Source organism: Poecilia formosa, unplaced genomic scaffold (genome assembly GCF_000485575.1).
Source record: "Poecilia formosa unplaced genomic scaffold, Poecilia_formosa-5.1.2 Scaffold665, whole genome shotgun sequence".
NCBI lineage: Eukaryota > Metazoa > Chordata > Actinopteri > Cyprinodontiformes > Poeciliidae > Poecilia > Poecilia formosa.
In genome coordinates, this window is record NW_006800604.1 from 15,352 (window position 1) to 31,081 (window position 15,730).

The 15,730-nt window shown below is 38.5% G+C and overlaps 1 protein-coding gene across 2 annotated transcripts in view; it reads left to right on the forward strand.

The window, feature by feature from the left end:
• Positions 1 to 528: 528 nt before the first annotated feature.
• Positions 529 to 15,730, forward strand: part of trdmt1 (tRNA aspartic acid methyltransferase 1) — a 20,094-nt gene continuing 4,892 nt past the window's right edge. Inside the window, exons 1-8 of one of the 2 annotated variants that reach the window (XM_016666137.1) lie at positions 529 to 658; positions 2,594 to 2,703; positions 4,324 to 4,400; positions 5,467 to 5,538; positions 6,713 to 6,778; positions 9,714 to 9,783; positions 11,978 to 12,061; positions 13,765 to 14,087. In XM_016666137.1, coding sequence (XP_016521623.1) covers positions 595 to 658; positions 2,594 to 2,703; positions 4,324 to 4,400; positions 5,467 to 5,538; positions 6,713 to 6,778; positions 9,714 to 9,783; positions 11,978 to 12,061; positions 13,765 to 14,087 — 866 coding nt within the window. In that variant the 5' untranslated portion in view covers positions 529 to 594. The remainder of the gene's footprint in view (positions 659 to 2,593; positions 2,704 to 4,323; positions 4,401 to 5,466; positions 5,539 to 6,712; positions 6,779 to 9,713; positions 9,784 to 11,977; positions 12,062 to 13,764; positions 14,088 to 15,730) is intronic. The other variant, XM_007542212.2, reaches the window with a different exon arrangement.

Genomic DNA, 15,730 nt, shown 5'->3' on the forward strand with positions numbered 1-15,730 from the left:
ATCTATATTTGTATATCTGATTATGATTAAGTCAGTGCCTCACCAGCTTTGCACCTCACCGCACGTCACTGCAGTTACATGCCTTGCACAAATTTCATACCAACAAAGAATGTGTTTCTTAACCATTTCATAGGTGAGGTACAGACAGGAGGAGCATGCTCTCATCGAGTGGCGCAATCCAAGGTGAGGCTCAGCTTCCTGCTGCCTCATCAGCTTCGCTTCCGAGCATTTAAATAGGAAAATGCGAAAATTCAGCGATTAAAAAAAAAAAAAAATCAAAATTGGTTAAGCTAAATAAAAAAATAAATACTGTACAGTACAAACCACAGGGTGAAAATAGCAATATAAATTATTTTATCATTATATTTTTCCGTTATGCCTCCCCTGACCGCACGTCACTGGTAAAACCGAATCACTGACAGCTTTCCTTGGTTCCTTTTTTCATTAATCTTTAAAGAACATAGATATACGGAAATGAATCTGTCCATAAACTAGCCGAAACTCGTGCCCAGTAGATGGCGGTAATGCGCCTTTATTCTGGTTGCTAACCGCCACGATACATCAACAGAAGAAGACCCATCTCGAAAAGAAGCCATGGAAAGTCTGCGAGTGTTGGAGCTTTACAGTGGAATCGGTGGCATGCACTACGCGTTAAAGGGTAAATGCAAATTATTTGAGATATTCATCAAACATGGCTGAGCTGGGATTCAAAATATTTTGTTCAATCACCCGTAAAAGGACAGTAGATGGGATAAAAGGCAGAGCCTGTTTTCATTTCCCTGTCTGCTTTCTGGCACATAACATGTGGTAAACACGGAGAAGGGACTTCTCTCTGTGGGAAGCTGTCATCCACGTCTGTACAGTGCACCTGATATATGCGGGATCTTTTCTCTCCATGTTTCCTCTTCAGAGTAAACTCTGGCTTCGGTGCTGATGTTAAATTTCTGTAAGTCTAGAAAATCTGTCTGTGTCCATTTGTACAAAACAAATAGTCCCAGCATAGCATTATATCACTGATGTAGTACAGACACCATTCAGCAACAATTAATAGTGTGTATGTGTGTATTTGCTAAAGGCATTTGCTACAAAGATGAATGCAGCACAGTGTTACATTAATCTTTACTGTAGCATTAATGTAGTAGTGTCTTACGGTTACAAGCTGGGAGACACTTTCCCAGTTTATAACATTTCACAAACTGCTGCTGAAACCTTCCTATAACCCAACCTCCCTTTACTCATAGCTTTTCTCTCACATCTCAGATGTTTGTCTTCCACTTCAGTCATGAACTTTTCTGTGTCTACAAATTTGTCTTCAACCCACAAGAGTGTTTGAGTGTGGTGGAAGGCATCCTGCCCTTTTCTGGTACCAAAGAAAACTCACTAATCGATCATCAGTAACTATAGACCTGTTGCCCTAACATCCCACATCATGAGATGGGAAGCTCAACTTGGCACAACTGAACAAGCAGACAAGGATACATCAGGACCCCATGCAGTTTGGCCATTATCATACTATCAAAGATGACAACACTGTGAGGATCATGTTCTTTGATTTCTCTAGTGCATTTAACAATTAACCCTGATCTGCTCTGAGAGAAACTCCAGAAGACACAGGTGGAGGCCTCAACAACCACCTGGAACTATGACTACCTGACAAACAGTGAGACTGAAGGACTGTGTGTCTGGCCCGGTGCTCAGCAGCACAGAAGCACCACAGGACTTTTCACTCTCCACTTCAGACTTCCAGCACAAGTCTGACTTCTGTCATCTCCAGTAATACTCAGATGACTCTGCAGTTGTTGGGTGTATCAGAGATGGACAAGAAGCTGAGTACTGAGAGCTTCCACTTTGGTGTGGAACAATCATCTCATCTTGAATCTGAACAAAATAAAGGAGTTGACTGTAGATTTGGGGGGGAAAAAAAACGAAAAAAAAAAAGAACTTTGGGTTTAACTGAATATGGAAGAAGTCTAGAACTGTACAAAGAAGTTCCGTTCCATTCCAGAATTCCATTCCATTGACGTGATGGAACTCTGCAAGACTGCAGTACAAATCTGGGAACATTTGCAGACAGAACTAATGCTTTCTTCCCTTTTTAATCCAGTTTTTTTTATTGCTTTGTTCCAGTTTTTTAGTACTTGTTTAAATGTTTGATATTGGAGTTAAGTGTTGTTATAGTGTAAGTCCTGTTATTTAAAATCATGTTTGACTAAAACCTGAAACACTTTTAAGAACTTCCTTGGAAAATATTTGAATTTTTTTTTTTCACAAAAGAAAATGTGTTCCCCTAAGCAATCAAAACTATGTTCTAAATATTTTGTCATGTAATAATTGGCTCCCACAACTGTAATTAAGATGATGACGTTTATGAAAATTTTAAACTTGTCTTTTATTTCTGAAAAAGTGCAGTCATACTTAGGTATTATCACGCCATTGGCTGCAGTTTTATATATTTCATTCAACTGCTGCTTTTATGTTTTTTAAGTGTAACATTACTAAATTAGTTGAGGGGACAGTGATATTTGAAACTAAATTATATGGATGCAGAATAGAACAATCTGGATGTTTACATGATCTGTGTTTTCTTTACCAGAAAGTGGAATATCTGCTCAGGTGGTGGCTGCTGTTGACATCAATACCACAGCCAATAAAATCTACAGGCACAATTTTCCAGACACCCCCCTCTGGAACAAGACCATTGAGGTAAGTAGTAATTGAGAACTGAGCTTGTCCACTGTAACGTCTCGTCAGTGATTTTCTCATTTCTGATCTCATGGAGTGGTGCAGTAATTTTTTGTTTGTTTGTGTTTTGTTTTCCTTTTCAGTGAGTGCATCTTTGTTTCTCATTTCTATTAGAAAATTTTACTTTAGTCTAAAAAACTAATAAATGCCATCATTAGCAGTTTTCAAGTTCTTTTAAAATTGGTGTAGTGATTTTAGTAACTGAAGAAATCTCACCAAAACTCAAGATCAAACTTAATATTGAAAATGTTGGATAAGCACAACTACTGCAAATTACTGCAACCTAAACATGCAGGGCAGGGGGGGAGGGGTGAGGACCGGAATTGAGAAACACTGCTTTACTCTGTTCTTCCCCAGTCTTCCCTGGCCAGACTCTTTTCCATTTGCAGATCATGCGCACTTCCCTTCCAGTTTTTTGGAACCACCTGACGGGTGATAAAATATTCAGCAGGCTGCATTCATTGATAGATCAGTGAATTTATGTCATTGGATGAGCAAAGAAGGTACTTTCAAAAAAGAGCAAACAGCCTCAACCTTCATTTCACCATTATACTGAGAGTAGAGCAGAGTTGAGGTGCGTCGGGCTTCTGGTCAGGATGCCTCCTGAACGCCTCCAGGTGAGGCGCTCCGGCCACGTCCCACCGGGAGGAGGCCCCGAGGAAAACGGGGGAAGTCTGGGCCTCCCTTCTGAAGCTGCTACTCCTGTGACCCGACCCCAGATAAGTGTAAGAAGATGGATGGAGGAAAGTTTGAGAATTCTTTTGTAGATGGTCGTGGTTGTGAGTAGGAAAGAGCTCCTGTAGCAGTCTGTATTACAGAGAATTTGAAGAAGCCTCTGACTGAAGACACTCTTTTTTTTGTCCATACTTTTCTTGACTTTATGTAAAATCCTTCTTTGCCTCATCATCTCCAGATATTCCACAGTCCCCAGAACAGAACCAGAACAGAACCAGCCTTATTTATCAGGTTGTTGAACCTTTTTAGGTCCCTGGCTCTGATGCTGCTGCCCCAACAGATGACGGCAGAAAAGATGAAGCTTATAGAAGATCTACATCATCTTGCTTCAAAGCTTGAAGAACCTTAGCTTCCTCAAGAAGAACAGTCTGCTCCGTCATTACCCTGTAGACTGCTTACCTTTTTGTTTTGGCACTAACTAATGTCAACAACAAGATGATAAAATGTTCCTGTAGCCAAAGTATTGTAACTTTTGCCTGCAAGAATCAAATTCTAAAGCCGGTGTAGCTGAGGTTCTCTTCCCCTGATTGTTTTATCCATCTACTTTATTTCTTTATTTTGCCTAACTTATTATTTAATTTGTTAGGTAAATTATGTGTGTGTTTGTTGTGGTTTTATGTCAAGACTTGCCTCTGTCAAACACTTTACGTCACAGTTGGTTGGATGTAGAGTGACTCAAACTTGATTGATATATGGGGCATGCTTATTATATCAATGCAGTCTGATTTGTTTTTTAACCTGACCAAACATATTTAGGTTGATACGTGTCAATAGATCTTTGGTTTAAATTGTGCATATTATGTTATGATTGAGCTCAGCTGAAATACTTTGCATGTTTGTTTTAAGGGTATACCACTTGATGACTTCAATAAATTATCTTTTGACATGATAATGATGAGCCCTCCTTGCCAGCCATTTACAAGGTATGATATTTTCTTTAATATTTTTGCAAACAAAGTTATAAAAGCTCAACAAGAGATAATGGGCAGTAGATTTGAGGCGCTTGTCCACCTGAGCACCTCTCAACGGTTGTGCCTTTGTCTGCCCCAGCCAGATTCACCTCCATTAGCAGATCCAGCGCAGGGCTGCATGACTCTTCTCTGTTTTCTGTACCTACTTCAGGGGTTGTATCAGCCGCACCAAGCCTTGTACTGCACAGAAGCAATTTTGGTTGACAGCTGATTGCATTTGTTGGTTGGCCTGTGATTTACGTCACTGAAAACTCCAAGCATTTCTCATAGCAGTTGAGAAATGGACTGACGGACATTCTGTCTGGTATCAGAGAGCTGCTCAGTCTGGAGGATCGTTATGAGTTTAATCAGGAGCAGCGGCAGGAACACATGCAGTAACTTTAGCAGAGGAATGATGGTGAATTAGCAGGGTTGCTAGCAACTCATCTCTCTGAAGAATGGACAGCAATAAAGAAGAGAGAAATGGTGAAGCTCTGATCAGCTTCCTGACAGAGCCACATTTTTGCCCCCTGTGTGTGAAACGCCAAACTAGATAATATTAGCCTGGCGTGATGTCCATTTTATTTTTTTCTTTGGAATTTAAAAAAAATATATGTTTAGCGTGAAATTGGTTTGCACCTTTTGACTTCATTTCAAAAAGGGTTACATATCTAAAAAAATAAAGTGCAAGAATATATTCATATGTATAGAGAAATAATCAGCTGATCTGAGTCTATTTGGGTCAGCAATAAATTTCTGTCAGACAAAATGAAATATCTGGGTTTGAGTTCATCAGAATCAGAACCTCGAGGTTCTCCGTGGCCACAGATAGTCTTTGGAACATAATGGTCTGAAGACGGAGTCGAACTAAGCCACACATCAACTGGTTAGTGAATCTTGCCAGTGGAGAAGCGCCTTTAATCTGATCCTTATTCTATGTTACATTTACATTTGTCTCCCTCTTATGTTTTACTGATGAAGATAAGAAGGACCTTTTGTCAATTTAACTGGTATTGTCCTTTGTTCCGTTCCATTCTAGGTTAGGACTTCAGGGTGATGTTGCAGACCCCAGATGTAAGAGCTTCCTCTTCATCCTTGAACTCCTTCCAAGGTATGAGGATGTCAAATACGCAGGATTTAGTCTCGAGTCAGCCTGACTGAATTAAAAAGTAATTTTTACTTAAAGCTGCAGTATGTGAAAGTATAACATGAGACAGATAATCTGTGGAAAACTTAAATTCCTCTGCCTCCTTCCTGTGGTTCGTGCTCCTCACACTCTGCCGCTTGCTCTCTGCTGCACCACAGAGTTTTAGCGACAGTAGAACCTGCCATGAAGGCCCAGGCTACAAAGATTAGCTACCAACAAAGACCTTTTTCCTGACTGACTGGTTGTTTCTGACTGGGAGCAGTGCATTTCTGCAGATGGCAGTAGTATCATTGGGAGAAGGTGGAGGAGCTTATTTTTTACATCTGTGTCATACCAAGGTATGAGGTACCAAGGTACCAAACTGTCACAACATAGTGACAGTTTTAACAAATATGTAAAGAACATTTTTATCAAATCAAAGGTACATAAAACAGCTTTAGAAGCTGCATTCTGAACTTAAAGCTAATATCTCCCTATATAAACATAAGTAGGGTTCCAAATAATTTAATATTATTAAAAAGTTCAGTATTTCCTATCACTCATTTCAGAAAGTGAAACTTGTATGATGTTAATCAGATTCATTCCACATAGAGGGATTTGAAGGACCTGATTTTCTTATCCATTCGTTTCCTGCCCTCACTGCCAAAGGTACCAAAAGCCGGTCCAAAACCCATGGTGTTCCTGTGTTTGATTGGCAGTCAAACTGACCTGACCTTTAACCCCATAGATAACATATGGAGTATTCATAAGAGGAAGATGAGAGACACCAGACCCAACAAATTGCCTCATTCATGCAAAAGAAGCTTCAAACAAGTATTGTGTGAACTGAAATTAGTGTACCTTTAAGATCCCTCACATTTCTGTTGAAAATATCCTTTTTATTAATTTCTTTTGGAATATTCAAATTTTATGAGACCAGATCCAACAAAATTTTGTTTTGTCATTTGTTTCTAAACCATACCTATTAAAGTTATAAGCAATGAAGTCTAGACAATGTTTCATCAAGAGAGAAAGAGAGACAGACAGAGATAATGTGAACATTCAAACACTGTTCCCACATGATTATCCAGGACGTTGCAAGCAGGATTTGTCCAATTAGCAGAATTCTTTCAGTTTTCTTTTGCCAATATGATTTCAGGCTTTGCAAGCTGCCAACATATATCCTGCTGGAGAATGTCAAAGGTTTTGAGAGCTCCTCAGCCAGGTAATGATGAAGAATATCCGTCTATCCATTCCTCTCTTCTTCCTTCTCTCACTCATTCTCTCTCTCTTTCTATTGTGTGATTATGTGTGTCTGGTGCATGTGGAAAAAGTGACGGTGCTGCAGCTTTAAGAGCCTTTCACATCCACATGATAATAAAATACCAGTTGGCGTGGATTTTTCAGTTCAGGAGTGAGGTTTGGCTGTTGGGGAGCTTGTCAGGTGTGAAAATGTGAAGCCAGCGTCCAGGATGAATAATGTGGTGGTTATGTTTTTGGACTCGATTGACAAGGTGAACAGCGTAGTTGAGAGGGGAATTGTTATGAGAAGTACACAATCTACTGCTTTCCCCTTAATGAACCCTGCAAAAAAGATCATCCTTTCATCAGCAAAGATGTGTTGATGAAGGAATTGTCACGTCACGGTCAGATCGTGTCGGCTATGAAAACCCTCCCATCGCAGCCAATCAGCAAAGTGAGCTACATGAAAGTTAAGAGACAGCTGATAAGATGCTGTATTTTCTTTTTTCTATCGATCTTTTTTGTGTGATTATGAATAGTTTTAAAATCTCATCTTTAAACCTTAACGGGGCAAGGGCTGTGAAAAAAAGGGCTGTGTACTTTGAACTTTTAAAATCTAAATGCATTGATATAGCTTTTGCTCAAGAAACTCATAGCGATGTTGATAATGAGGCTGATTGGAAGAAAAAATGGGATGGAAATCTTGTTCCGAGTCCTGGAGTAGCTATTCTTTTCTCAAGACATTTTCTTCCAGTCTCTATTGAAACTGAAGATGTTGTATCTGGAAGATTGTTAAAGGCTATTGTTAAGTATGAAAATATAAAGGTAATTTTTACTGAATGCATATGCTCCTGTGAATTCAAGTGAGCATGTTTTTATGTTAGAAAACTTAGTAAATACACTAATAAATTGTGTGTCAACAGATTACGTAATTTTAGGAGGTGATTTTAATTGTCCAATAGATGATTTAGATAGGAATCATTTGGAGCCACATTTCCAGTTGAGGAGAAGATTGAAACATATTATTGAAAATTATAATTTAGTTGATGTGTGGCCTTCTTTAAATGGAAAGATAAGGCAATATTCCTACGTTCATTGTAAAGAGAATTATATTTTGTTAGGAAGATTAGATAGGTTTTATTGTTTTGGGCATCACTTACAAATATTTAGATCATGTACTTTGTGTCCAGTGGGCTTTTCTGATCATTGTATGATCATAGGAAATGTGTTTATAAATACATTACGACCCAAAAGTGTATATTTGCACTTCAATACTGTTTTGTTGAATAATGGTTGGTTTAAAAAAATTTTCTTTTTTTGGATCGATGGAGATTTGTGAAATGTCAGGTTATCAGAAGATGACAAGAGACTCATGAAGGGAAGGTTTGATGGACTTCTAACACCTGATAAAACGCATATTTTCTTCAAGCTGTGTTTTAAGCAATGATTGAAAGACTTTGAATGTCCTGGACTTTTTTAGAGAAGGAGAAACATGAATGGACACTTTTGGATCCTGTGAATGGAAAGATAATATATATGAAATGCGTTAAGGCTTTGAACAAAGTAAAATTAAAATATAAAAAAGATACTCCTTGGAGAGATTTTTTAAAAGTTGGTTTTGGGGTGAAACCTGGATGGGGGTTACTTTATAAGCCACCATTGACTAAAAATGTTGGTGATTTACAGTGGAGAATTTTGCATGGTATTACTGCAGTTTCCTTGAATCCTGTTGTTTTCGATAAATGTCCCTTTTGTTCATTAAGAGAAACTATCTTTCATTGCTTTGAACAATGTTTCAGAATAATGGATTTATTTACATTACTAAGAGATATTTATAAATCATTTGGAGAAAGTTTCACAGAACAGTCTTTTATTTTTGTTTTTTTAAATAATAAAAGAAAGAAGAAAATTGGACGGTTGTTTAATTTTTTTCTTGGTCAAGCAAAGCTTGCAATTTATCGGAGTAGAAATTTTAAAATTAATAATGAACAGAATACTGATTGTGTAAAGCATTTTAAGAGTATGGTTAGAGCAAGAGTGATGTTAGAATATAAATATTTAAAAATGGATGAACTAAATATTTTTCAGAATATTTGGAATTATGAAGGTGTTTAATTTACTTTATATAATTCTAAACTTTCATTTATGAATGTGTCCAGCTAGCAATCTTCTGTTCCATGTTTCCCTCATTTGTGAACAAGACTCTGAGATACTTAAGCTGTCCACTGGTGACAGGGGGACAGCTTAAGTAGTGAGTGGAGGAAGATGTCCACTTGGAGCAGGACATCTTCCCCGACCCAGAGAAGGCACTCCAGCTTTTTCTGGCTTAAGACCACATGGCCTTGGATTTTGAGGCGCCGATCCTCATCCTGGTTACTTCACACTTGGCTGCGAACCACTCGACCGAAAGCTGTAGATCACGACCTGATGACTTCAGTGGGACCACATCATCTGCAAGGAGTAGAGACACGATCCTAACGGATCCCCTCAACACCATTGCTGTGCACAGAAATTCTGTCCATAAAAATGATGAACAGAATCGGTGACAAAGGGCAATAATTATATCATAAAACCACAGTATGTTTATGTTGAGTCTGTGAATATCTTCTTAAACCAGCAGTTCAGGTCATCAGAATAGAAATGCATCCCAGCTATTGAATCATGTTTCCAACTCTAGAATTATAAGAGTGCTGGCTGAGTTGTATGAACTCCAGCTAAGTAACCAGTTAAGAACTGGAGACTGTTTCAATGGAAAAACACTAAGACTTGATGTTTGCTAGGACTGAGCCACTACATGAAAGATGAGTTCTTTTAGTTTGACCTTTTATCTCTGTTGCAGTGAGCAATGAAACAAAAGTCAATTCTTAAACACTGTGTGTGCATTGAATGTGTTTTAACTCTGTGATTCTGTTCTTTAGGGACTATTTGATAAAAACCCTGAGTGGCTGTGGCTACACTTACCAGGAATGCATGATCTCCCCGACAAATGTAAGAACTACAGATGACTATTTTATGTAAAAATTACAATATAATAATCAAGTATTCATAAGAGAAAGATGCGAGACACCAGACCCTCAAATTGCCGCATTCATGCAAAAGAAGCTTCAAACAAGTATTGCGTGAACTGAAATTAGTGTACCTCTAAGATGCCTCACATTTCTGTTGAAAATATCCTTTTTTATTAATTTCTTTTGGAGTATTCAAATTTTATGATATCACACCCAACAAAATTTTGTTTTTTCATTTGTTTCTAAACCATACCTATTAAAGTTAACATATTTCAGCAAATATGTTAACTTTTTAGACAAACTTAGAATCTTTCAAGACATCTAACCAATACATCTGAATTTTAGGGCAGAACCAAACACAATGAATTCATGTACCCAGCACTGACTTGCATTCAAGACAGTTAGAGGTTTGAGGGTTCATTTTATGTCTCCTCCTAGGAGGAATTTGCAGTCTGTGAATGACTTTGGACTGTAAAAGCCTGGCATGATTCCAAATGGCATGTCCTCCTCAATAACCACACCCAATTTAGTTGCCATATTTGAGCTGTCACTGTAACACAAGTCTGCACATTATAAAAGCAGCTAATCACCTTCTTACCTGGACACTTAAACAGTAACTTCTCTTTTGGAGATAAGGTGGCATCAGAAGGAAATGTAGGTTTGTTTGTTTTTTAAGATATAAAATCTTGATCTTTGAGGTATGTAAAACAGTGGCTACTGGGGAGGTCATATTTAATCTGGATGAACTCAGATGAAGGAGGATCCCACAAATAAATACTTCATCGTGGCATGTCCAAATATTATAGCCTGTATCTGTCATACCTGGTTCAAATTAAACGTTTCCTTGTGCTGGGGAGTCAGTGAGGATCTACCCTGTAGCTTTCACACTGCAGACCAAGCTTTAACAGTATTATCAACAATTGTATTGTTAAGGAAAGACTGCACCGTCTCTGTAAATCTTTCTTTATTGCATCTAATAAGGATGTGTAATTAGCCTTTAACATCTAATGAAATCTGGGCTTGACATCTCACGTTGAGAAAAGCTGGCATCCAATGTTCAAACATTTCAAAGCATTTTTGCCTTACTGCGTCTTCTGGGATATTGAATATACACGCATTCTTCCCCTGTTTTCCAAATTGTCACTGTGGTCTGCGAGGGTCTTGACTTTCTCTTCCAGGGCTCGTACTTTAGCATTGAGGGGCTTATTAACCTCTTCTAGCTGTAGCACCCTGCTTTCAGCTTCCTCTTAAGATCGGTTGTATGCGATGTGACCGTCTTTGCCAGGGGTTCCAGCTTCTCACTGATTTTCATCATAACCCTGTCATTACCTCGAGAGCTTTAGCAAGCTCTGGTTCCAGCTCAAGTTCAGACAAGCTACTGCTGTTATTGTCATTTTGTTCACTGTGTTGAGCAAAGCCTGTTACTGCAGCACTGACCTGTTGGTCCAGCTTCATGGTTTTGTGTTTAGAGTTTGACATTGTTTTGTGTAGTTTAGTCCAGAAGCATTTCAAAGTCATAATATGGTGTCAGCAATTGCTAGAATGAGAAAAAGTCCAGATAAAATGTTACGAAATGGTGGTCAAGAAGTCCGTAGTCCACGAACAGAGTGAACTGAATAGTCTGATAGTCTCACTCTTCCAGTTGGTCATGGCAGATGTCCTCTTGTACTGAGCCAGGTTCTGGTTCTATTGGAGGTTTCTTCCTGCTAAAGAGGAGTTTTTCCTCTCCACTGTCACTACACACTACATGCATGTTCAGTATGAGGGATTGCTGTAAAGTCAATGCACAACGCCATTGATTGTCACTACATGCTCATGCAGGAGGAGCGAATGCTGGAAGTCAATGACACGATGCAGTCTGCTGAGTTTCTTTAGATAGAAACTTCTTAAGGTACTTTGAATAATTAATTGAGCATACTATATTGCTTGATGAGTTGGATCAATTTGAATTGATGCAAGTTATCAAGTTATGTATGTATGATTGAATTAAAATTATTTTTTTATAAAGTGCCATGAGATGACACTTGTGAATCGATCCAATATAAATAAATTGAATGTCTTTTAACGTGTTTTGCGGTTGGTGGATCTGATTACTACCAACTTTGTTGATGGAATGACTTGCAACAAAGTCATTCCAACAAATCTTTATTGTTGTTATTGTATTCCTTTTGTAGGTGGGGGTTCCAAATTCACGACTGCGTTATTTCCTGGTTGCTAAAATGTCTGCAGAAAATTCAAGTATCCAGACAAGTGATAAGGTAATATTTGTTGGTGTTTTAAAACAGATAAAGGGTTGTAATGTCAGCTTTACTGTGAGTTGACTGGTCTCTAACCAGAGGTAGAGGCTAGATGGTGACTTATATTCGTTAACATTGGTCAAAATCTTCAACTCAAAAGTACTCGCAGGCCAAAAATTAAAAAGATTTTTTAATCTAAAATCACAAAAGGTTTTATTGAGAATATTTCTTCCTGCTTAACAATAAGCTAAGTGTGAACTCTTTATGAAATAGATTTGCATAGAGCAGTTTGGCCATTCCCACTTTTGATTCCATTGAAATCTGAAAATTTCTCTTGGCGAACAATTTTTTCTGAACATGTTAAGCCCTCAAAAATGCCACTTAAAGCAGCGGCATAAGAAAAAACATTGCATTTAATGTTGCAAGCAGCATTGGCAGCTCGTAGCACAGATCATGGAAGCTTCAGCACACTGTTGCTGTTGTTATTGCTCTCATGCCAGTCATGTACTTGACCACTGAGCGGCACATTTGTCACATTTTCCAAATGGCCTTCAGTCCAGTTCAATATGAGTCAAAGGCGTTATATTCACTTCCTGTTTGATGACGAATGATTGGCAAGGATTTCCTCTAGGCTTTTTAATATGTCATGTGTGATTATCAAGCGTTTGCAGATACGGTTTCAGTCTTCTATATCATACACAGGGAGAAGCTGGAGGAGTCACCCAGTGGTCCTCAGTTTCTTCTCCAAGTGAGATGATGTCATCAAACTACCACACCAATGTGTGTAACGATGCTCCCTATTGATGCACAACAAATGTGGTGCAGATTGGATGATGTATCAGGGAGCTATAGCTGTCGGAATAATGTAGAGAGCGCATTGGAGTCAAATTCCAACATTGGCCTACTGACCTGTTTAGAGATCATCAAAAGTCACTTATATCGAGTACAATGTAAATTGGACGATGTGATTTAGAGCCAGTTGTATGCAAACAGGGCTAAGGCGGTAACACCAATTGATGCACAGAGTGTGATGCAGCTGGAAACTTGTGTGTGGAAGTTATTTTATCCTATGTTTTATGACAACTGGTCAGATTTTGATGCAGTCATGAGCTTTTGATAACTTTTGATCTGCAAAAGTGAAGATCAAAATATAATAAATAATAAATTCATTATTATATAAAACAGAATTATAACTCACAAATTTAGAGACCTGATTGCTGTGGGTACAAAAGAGTCTGTTGCTTTTAATCCCAGGAAGCCTAAATCAGCAGTTTTAGGCTTCCTGGGATTAAAAGTTTTGTGGTATTACACCAAGTGGGAACAACAGCAACTTGGCTAACAAACCCTGCCTCTCTGTCTGACAATCCAGTGAATGAGTCTGGCTTTGGGACTTGCTAGGAGAGCAGCACCTACCGGACTGCACTGTGTTGAATGAAGTTTGGTGGAGGGAAGGCTCAGCCTTTCACCCAATTGAAAGAAACTTTTTAATGTTTCACCATACCAAAACATTTTTGGACAATTTCATGTTCCCAATTTTGGAAACATATTTAAGCTGTTACTTAGAATTTGGCTTCATGTTTATTTGTGTTGACTATAGTGATGTCATGTTTCATAGTATTTACACTTTTTGTTTGAAAAGGTGTAATATTTTCTTCGTAAAATCCATTTGTTTTGTAATTTTATGGATGCATGCATGGAATATTTAACAAAATTTCTCATTCTAGGGTTGTTCCTTTTCCCATGTGACAGACAGTGGGTTTCATGAACGGTCGTCTGTCTTGAGATATAAATGTCAGAATCTTGACCAGCCATCAGAAGACAACTCCAATGTTCATGTCCTGTATAAACGTGAGACTCAAATGGATTCTCAAAAGAAGACTAATCAGAACAAAGACCTGTCTGTTCAACAAATACAAGACTACTTGGAACCTCAGATGAATATAGACATGGAACTTTATCTCCTTAAACCTAAAACCCTGTTGCGGTATGGCTCAATTTTGGATATTGTTCAGCCCCACAGCCGGAGGTCTGTCTGCTTCACTAAAGGGTAAGTTTAATAAGTGTCTAAACATAGTTTGATACATGTCAATATTTTAAAGTTTCAATCACTATTTATTTCTTCATCCGTATCTTTTTCCAATAAAAACCTGCTTACAAATTGCGAAAGTTATTATATATTGATATATAAAACATGTTAAAAACATAGTCTTGGTAGAAGAATAGGTTTTTTTAACATATTTGCTAAAAATGTTACCATGTCATGACAGCATTCTATGAAACAGATAATCTGTGAAAAGATCGATCTCCATTTCCTCCCAGAGCTGCTATTGCTGTCTGAAAAAATGGACCGGTTCCGTTCAAAAACAACCAATCAGAACCAGGAGCAGAGTCTTAGTACTGTCAATTACACTCATGTACTCACTGCTAAATGGTGGAGAAACAATTTTCCATTACAGGAAACCCGTTTATTTGCTGTCGTCGGTGTACATACTAACTAGATCAGTGTTTCTCAACCCTGGTCCTCTCCTCCCCCCTGCTCTGCATGTTTTAGATGTGCCTCTATTCCAGAACAGCTGATTCAAATGACTGCATGACCATCAAGTGCTGCAGAAGCCTGTTAATCACCCAGAGATACAATTCAGGTGTGTGGCACAAGGGAAACACCTAAAACATGCAGGACAGGGGGGGTGAGGACCAGGATTGAGAAACACTGAACTAGACGGAGCATTCACAACAGGCTCTGCTCTCTGCAGCACAGCACAGAGCAGGAGGATGAGTGGTGCCACTGTAACTGACCCGAGTCCTGGCTCTGACTGGTTGTTTCTAGTTAGCACTGGGACAACTGGGAGGAGCTCAGCTTTTTCACAGATGATCTGTCTCGTACTGCCATTTGTTGGACATGGTGACAACAAATATGTAAAAAAAAAAAGTTTTGTCAAACTTACATACTGCAGTTTTAATGTTTATGACACTGCTATCTTCAAAATGGTAATTGAATAAAAATATTTAACTAAATAAGTGATTGTATAAATACTACTGCTGTCAAATGATAAAAAAAGTAATCAGACTGATCCCACTCACTATGCCTAACTTTGCAAGCTTGAAATATAAACATGAAAGCAGTTGTGCTTCTTGCAGAAATATTCCACTGGGTAAGCCCCTCCTCCTGCTGTACCCCTACCAATTCAAACGCAAGAAAATATCCATTTTCTTTTAGGTTTTTTTTTTTTTTTTAGCAGAAAGCAGGTAATGTAAGCTTCCTTCCAGTACAGCAACTAAGGGAACTGATTGTCCTCCAGGATCTCCCAAAGTTTTACTGCTTTACCTGCTTTCTTCACAGGCCCTGGTGGGCCTGTGAAGAAAGCATCCTCACAACATCATGCTGCCACCACCATGCTTCACAGTGGTGTAATCCAGGTGTAAATTTTAACTTTCATTCTCTGAGCTTTCCACTCTCTATCCCCTTTTATCCATCAAATCTCACAATAGTTCTAATGTTGCGTATTTGTCCCCCACCTCAGTTGCGAAAAACATTCGATTTTGAAATTTTCCATTCGCATACCTTAAAGGTGAGCCCTCTCCTAAGTTTAGTGTACATAGAACTGTAAAGAAATCTGCCCCAGTTAATTATATAGTAGGCTGCCCCAGTCATTGTTGACTCATGGTTGCTTAAAGCTTTACAAAACCAAC